Genomic DNA, 7,846 nt, shown 5'->3' with positions numbered 1-7,846 from the left:
CAGTGTTGCTTCCTAAGTGGACAGTTTGATTTCACATAAGTTTAATTTACTTGGAGTTATAATCTGAGTTTAAGTGTTCCCTTTATTTTTTGAGCAGTGTATGTATGCTCACACATAGCTACATTTCTTACTTGCATCATTACAACTGTATGATCAACCAGTTATTGATGTAAATGCATGTCTATTTGCGTTCATTCATCCATATTTTAATCATTATATAAATATAATGCTTTAATTATTACCATTATGCATGTTATGCTCTTATTTGTCTGTTATTTCACAGTTAGCAGATATTACACAATAGACACATCATGTGCAAAGATTATGTTTCCTCCTATTACAAAGGCTAAGGAGGAGCACACATGGGATGTCCTAGCTCCCAAGTCTTATATGAGGTGTCTCAAGCATCTGACTCCTGGCATATTAGTATTTTTCACTGGTAGAAATAAATCTGCAAACCATGGTAAGTTTTCATTTTCTCATATAATGGTTTATATTGGGGCATTAGAATTAATATATTTAATAAGAATGCATCCATGTATTTATATATTATATATTATAGTTAGAATATGATCAACTATCAATCATACTTAACAACAATCTTTGTATCGGTCTTTTTTTTTCTAGACATCATATACTGACAAAGGAGAACAGGTATTTGTATTACATTATTACCAACATGTATTAATAAAGATTAGTAATTAAATCCATTTAGAAAACTATTGTGTATTAAATGATAGTCTTGTCACTATTTGTATACCTAAGATTATTGACACTGCATATATAAAGCATAAAATAGCAGATAAAGCATGATGTATGTGCATACAATGCTACTTCATAACTAGAAGATAATGCATAGGAGACTGTAGTTCATGTAGTTCTGATCTCTATGTGACACAATATTCAATATTGTGATCCTACATGTGTGTAGGAAAATTAAACATGCATGTTTCTGCTGCATGTGCATGGATTTATGGAAACCTTAAAAATATATATGACAATGCCGCCTAAAGCTGCAATAGATCTGTCTCATGGGGTCATATTCTTAGGGGTAATCATTTTGTATTAATTTTTTTAGACCTTCAGTTCAGACCTAATAAGTCATGATAATGTATCGACTCTTTCTAGGTGTCATTGTATGGAAGTGTAACAAGCTAAATAGGCTACCTATGCTAGTTACATTTGTCAAATTATTCTGCTACTTAATTTCTCACCTACATATACTTATTAAGAGCTTCAATTGCTAAAAAAAATGTCTTCTTTTATCATAATATTTTTGAAAATCCAAACATGAAATATATTTATTTATTCATTCATTCATTCAGCATGAACAAGGACGATTTCTCAGTTTTCACTCAATTACTCTGTGGGTGAGCAATGCAAAACAGGTAGGTGGCACCATATGAGTTAATCTTAAGAGGAAAGAATTTTCCCCAGGGTGCAGCCCAATTGTAACTGCATTGTGTGATTGGTTCATGGAGGGGAGGGTCTGTCCCTCCAGAATCTGTTTCCACTTATGATGTGTACCACATCTGGTGCTTCTACTAGGAACATATTCAGATCCTTCTCTGGAAGTCTGTGAGATGTGTCACATAGGTTTCATAAGGACAAGCGACATAGAAAGATGTGACAAACACTGAGTCTTCACAATGCAGTTTTTACGGAAGACAAGTGGATGAGTGGTTGTGACTTATTTGCATTATATGGCCCAGGTCATGTTATGTGTTTGTAACAATATGTAAAGATATGTTGCTCTCTAAGGCCGACACATTAGATATTTGCAACAGAACCGGATTGCAGAGCCCTGATTCAAACTAACAATAAAATTAAGACTTTTAACTACCATAAGTCACAATTATCTCATCCAATGTCCTTGGCATTTTTATTTAATTTTATTAACTATAAAAATGGTAAAATATAAATAGAATTTTGTTATCTAGTCTACAGATCTATGAATATTTTGGCAATGTATATATCTGTGTAAATGTATGTGTTTGTATATATATATATATATATATATATACAGTCATGACCAAAAATGTTGGTACCCCTGAAAATTAAGTATTTCTCCCTGAAAATTACTGCAATTACACATGTTTTGTTATACACATGTTTATTTCCTTTGTGTGTATTGGAACAACACAAAAAAACTGAGAAAAAAGGTAATCCAACATCATTTCACACAAAATGTCAATATGAGCAGGAGAAAATTGTTGCCACCTTTCCAAAATTGTGGGTAAACAACTTTGTTTCAAGCATGTGATGCTCGATCAAACTCACCTGTAGCAAGTAAGCGGTGTGGGTAATATGAAATTCACACCTGAAACCAGATAAAAAGGAAAGAAGTTGACTCAATCTTTCCAATGTGTATCTGTGTGTGCCACACTAAGCATGGAAAACAAAAAAAAAGAGGAGAGGAGAACTGTCTGAGAACTTGAGAACCAAAATTGTTGAAAAATACCAACAATCTCAAGGTTATAAGTTCATCTCTAGAGTTCTTGATGTTCCTTTGTCCACTGTGCACAACATAATAAAGCAGTTTATAACCCATGGTACTGCAGCTAATCACCATGGATGAGGATGACAGAGAAAAATTGAAAAAAGGTTGCAACACAGGATAGTCCGGATGGTAGATGAGCAGCCTCAATCAAGTAAAAAAGATATTCAAGCTGTCCTGCAGGCTCAGGGTGCATCAATGTCAGCACGAAGTATCCGACAACATTTAAATGAAATTAAATGCTATGGCAGGAGACTCCGGGGAACCCCACTACTGACTCAACCACAGGGCCGGACTAGGACAAAATAGCAGCCCTGCCACACAAATCAGACTAGCCCACATACTATAACACTCCTCACCCTCAATCAGTGGATTATTATACATTGTCGTGCTCCTCTACACTCCTCTTAAAGGAGTTATTTGAAGAGCCACATGTGAATGGCGCCGCAGTGCACTTCATTGACCACAGCTCCTTTTACATGGAGCCCTTTAGAGAGCCAGTTTTCAGGATCATGGGAGCCCCAGCAGTTGGACCCCCAGCGACTGGATAGTTTTCGGGATAGGAGATACTTGGGTTAATGTATTTAAATGGGTTTTCCTATATTTAGTTTTGTTTTCCCATAGGAATATTGAAAATAATAAACCAATATTGACCCTGCCAAAGTCCAATGTCACCTCTGTAACAATAGGACAGGAGAAGTGGTACTGTACAGTGTATATATATATATATATATATATATATATATATATATATATATATATATAGGACAGGAGACGTGGTACTGTGCAGCATATACAGTGCCTTGCAAAAGTATTCGGCCCCCTGGAGCTTTTCAACCTTATCCCACACATCATGCTTCAAACATAAAGATACCAAATGTAAATTTTTGGTGAAGAATCAACAACAAGTGGAACACAATTGTGAAGTTGAACAAAATTTATTGGTTATTTTAATTTTTTTGGGAAATTCAAAAACTGAAAAGTGGGGCGTGCAATATTATTCGACCCCTTTATTTTCAGTGCAGCAAACTCACTCCAGAAGTTCATTGTGGATCTCTGAATGATCCAATGTTGTCCTAAATGCCTAATGATGATAAATATAATCCACCTGTGTGTAATCAAGTTTCCGTATAAATGCACGTGCTCTGTGATAGTCTCAGGGTTCTGTTTGAAGCACAGAGAGCATCATGAAGACCAAGGAACACAACAGGCAGGTCCGTGATACTGTTGTGGAGAGGTTTAAAGCCGGATTTGGATACAAAATGATTTCCAAAACTTTACACATTCCAATGAGCACTGTGCAAGCGATCATATTGAAATGGATCTACCAAGACCCGGCCGTCCCTCTAAACTTTCATCTCAAACAAGGAGAAGACTGATCAGGGATACAGCCAAGAGGCCCATGATCACTCTGGATGAACTGCAGAGATCTACAGCTGAGGTGGGATAGTCTGTCCATAGGACAACAATCAGTCGTACACTGCACAAATCTGGCCTTTATGGAAGAGTGGCAAGAAGAAAGCCATTTTTTCAAAGATATCCATAAAAAGTGTAATTTATTGTTTGTGACAAGCCACCTGGGAGACACACCAAACGTGGAAGAAGGTGCTCTGGTCAGATGAAACCAAAATCGAACTTTTTGGCAACAATGCCAAACGATATGTTTGGAGTAAAGGCAACACAGCTCATCACCCTGAACACACCATCCCCACTGTCAAACATGGTGGTGGCAGCATCATGGTTTGGGCATGCTTTTCTTCAGCAGGGACAGGGAAGATGGTTAAAATTGATGGGAAGATGGATGGAGCCAAATATAGGACCATTCTTGAAGAAAATCTGTTTGAGTCTGCAAAAGACCTGAGACTGGGACGGAGATTTATCTTCCAACAAGACAATGATCGAAAATAACCAAACGAATATAGAAAAGCAGAGCATGAATAATTTTTGTCAACCAAAAAAGGACCAAAAAGCATGCCCCTAAAATATAACTTTTAATTTTAATGGGTAAAAATTGACCTAGGTTAGGGTCAGGAGACAATGGTTACTCTTAACAATATAATCTTAACACTAAAAAGGATAGAAGTAAAAAAGTGAGGAGGTGCTCTTTCCCTTCCTCACCCTACCTTACTGCGGAGGTTGGCACCCTAAGTTCGACATGGCGCCCCCACTCAACGATGATGGTGTTTCTTTGTTAGTCCCTCTTAGGGTCTTAAGGGAGAGCCGTCATTGAGTGGGGGCGCCATGTCGAACTTAGGGTGCCAACCTCTGCGGTAAGGTAGGGTGAGGAAGGGAAAGAGCACCTCCTCATTTTTTTTTGCATCTATCCTTTTTAGTGTTAAGATTATATTGTTAAGATTAACCATTGTCTCCTGGCCCTAACCTAGGTCAATTTTTACCTATTAAAATTAAAAGTTATATTTTAGGGGCATGCTTTTTGTTCCTTTTTTGGTTGACAAAAACAAGACAATGATCCCAAACACAAAGCAAAATCTACAATGGAATGGCTCACAAGTAAACATATCCAGGTGTTAGAATGGCCAAGTCAAAGTCCAGACCTCAATCCAATCGAGAACCTGTGGAAAGAGCTGAAAACTGCTGTTCACAAACGATCTCCATCAAACCTCACTGAGCACGAGCTGTTTGCCAAGGAAGAATGGGCAAGAATTTCAGTCTTTCGATGTACAAAACTGATAGAGACATACCCCAAGCGACTTGCAGCTGTATTCGCAGCAAAAGGTGGCGCAACAAAGTATTAAGTTAAAGGGGCCGAATAATATTGCATGCCCTACTTTTCAGTTTTTGATTTTCCACAAAAAAACAATAAATTTTGTTCAACTTCACATTGTGTTCCACTTGTTGTTGATTCTTCACCAAAAATTTACATTTGGTATCTTTATGTTTGAAACATGATACAGTTAGGTCCATATATATTTGGACAGAGACAAAATTTTTCTAATTTTGGCTATAGACATTACCACAATGAATTTTAAACAAAACAATTCAGATGCAGTTGAAGTTCAGACTTTCAGCTTTCATTTGAGGGTATCCACATTTAAATTGGATGAAGGGTTTAGGAGTTTCAGCTCCTTAACATGTGCCACCCTGTTTTTAAAGGGACCAAAAGTAATTGGACAATTGACTCCAAGGCTATTTCATGGGCAGGTGTGGGCAATCCCTTCGTTATGTTATTCTCAATTAAGCAGATAAAAGGCCTGGAGTTGATTTGAGGTGTGGTGCTTGCATTTGGAAGGTTTTGCTGTGAAGTAAACATGCGGTCAAAGGAGCACTCCATGCAGGTGAAACAAGCCATCCTTAAGCTGCGAAAACAGAAAAAAACCATCCGAGAAATTGCTGCAATATTAGGAGTGGCAAAATCTACAGTTTGGTACATCCTGAGAAAGAAAGAATGCACTGGTGAACTCATCAATGCAAAAAGACCTGGGCGCCCACGGAAGGCAACAGTGGTGGATGATCGCAGAATAATCTCCATGGTGAAGAGAAACCCTTTCACAACAGCCAACCAAGTGAACAACACTCTCCAGGAGGTAGGCGTATCAATATCCAAATCTACCATAAAGAGAAGACTGCATGAAAGTAAATACAGAGGGTTCACTGCATGGTGCAAGCCACTCATAAGCATCAAGAATAAAAAGGCTAGACTGGACTTTGCTAAAAAAAAATCTAAAAAAGCCAGCACAGTTCTGGAATAACATTTTTTGGACAGGTGAAACCAAGATCAACCTGTACCAGAATGATGGAAAGGAAAAAGTATAACGAAGGCGTGGTACAGCTCATGATCCAAAGAATACCACATCATCTGTAAAATACGGCGGAGGCAGTGTGATGGCTTGGGCATGCATGGCTGCCAGTGGCACTGGGTCACTAGTGTTTATTGATGATGTGACACAGGACAGAAGCAGCCGAATGAATTCTGAGGTATTCAGAGACATACTGTGTGCTCAGATCCAGCCAAATGCAGCAAAACTGATTGGTCGTCGTTTCATACTACAGATGGACAATGACCCAAAACATAAAGCCAAAGCAACCCAGGAGTTTATTAAAGCAAAGAAGTGGAATATTCTTGAATGGCCAAGTCAGTCATCTGATCTCAACCCATTTGAGCATGCATTTCACTTGTTAAAGACTAAACTTCAGACAGAAAGGCCCACAAACAAACAGCAACTGAAAACCACCACAGTGAAGGCCTGGCAGAGCATCAAAAAGGAGGAAACACAGCGTCTGGTGATGTCCATGAGCTCAAGACTTCAGGCAGTCATTGCCAACAAAGGGTTTTCAAACAAGTACTAAAAATAAACATTTTATTTAAAATTATTCAAATCTGTCCAATTACTTTTGGTCCCTTTAAAAACAGGGTTGCTCATGTTAAGGAGCTGAAACTCCTAAACCCTTCATCCAAATTAAATGTGGATACCCTCAAATGAAAGCTGAAAGTCTGAACTTCAACTGCATCTGAATTGTTTTCTTTAAAATTCATTGTGGTAATGTCTATAAGCAAAATTAGAAAAATGTTGTCTCTGTCCAAATATATATGGACCTAACTGTATGTGGGAAGAGGTTGAAAAGTTCCAGGGAGCCGAATACTTTCGCAAGGCACTGTATATACAGAATAAGAACACATTCACATATTCAATATTTAGTCAGTATTTTACATCAGTCTAAGCCAAAACCAGAAGTGGGTGATAAATGCAGAAGTGGTGACGTGGTTCTATTACAATTTTCCTCAGATTGTTCCCCAGCAGTTGCAGTATCACCTATATATTGTATGTGATACTGCGACTGCTGAGTATACATTATACATGTGATACTGCAACTGCTGTATAAACAATATATAGGTGATACTGTGACTGCTGTATATACAATATATAGATGATCAAATACAACAAGTATGACAAGGACACAAGGTATGAATTATTTACCTATAATTTACCCTCTCTATGTGTCCATAGGAATTACAAGACCTATCAATAACTGTCTCACAGAACCAAAACCAAAAAAAGATGATCAAAAGGCCAAATTATTCTATTTATTACAAATTTTATTACGAAATACAAACTTTAAAATACATAGCAATAGGGGAAAAGGGGAATAGAAAAGCATGCTTACATAGTGTGATACATATTAATCGACGCATTCATCCAGGCAAGAAACTTACTTATAATAATGTATATATGAATATTATTTATCTGCCTCTGTCCACAAATATTTATACAGTTAATCTAGCAACAGGTATAAACTGTCATTATAATATATATTTGCATAGCTCCAATTGATTGCCGCAAGATAAAATATCATACACAATTTCAAATAACCGCAGCCTATGCATGGACA

At 37.4% G+C, this 7,846-nt stretch overlaps 1 protein-coding gene across 1 annotated transcript in view; it reads left to right on the top strand.

The window, feature by feature from the left end:
- The first annotated feature begins 351 nt into the window (after positions 1–351).
- HPD (4-hydroxyphenylpyruvate dioxygenase) overlaps positions 352–7,846 on the top strand; it is a 30,893-nt gene continuing 23,398 nt past the window's right edge. Inside the window, exons 1-3 of the mRNA XM_069755493.1 lie at positions 352–463; positions 628–654; positions 1,326–1,388. Of these exons, the coding sequence (XP_069611594.1) occupies positions 461–463; positions 628–654; positions 1,326–1,388 (93 nt within the window). The 5' untranslated portion in view covers positions 352–460. The remainder of the gene's footprint in view (positions 464–627; positions 655–1,325; positions 1,389–7,846) is intronic.

This window comes from Ranitomeya imitator, chromosome 1, assembly GCF_032444005.1.
Source record: "Ranitomeya imitator isolate aRanImi1 chromosome 1, aRanImi1.pri, whole genome shotgun sequence".
Taxonomy (NCBI): Eukaryota; Metazoa; Chordata; class Amphibia; order Anura; family Dendrobatidae; genus Ranitomeya; species Ranitomeya imitator.
This window is presented reverse-complemented; position numbering and strand designations above follow the sequence as displayed.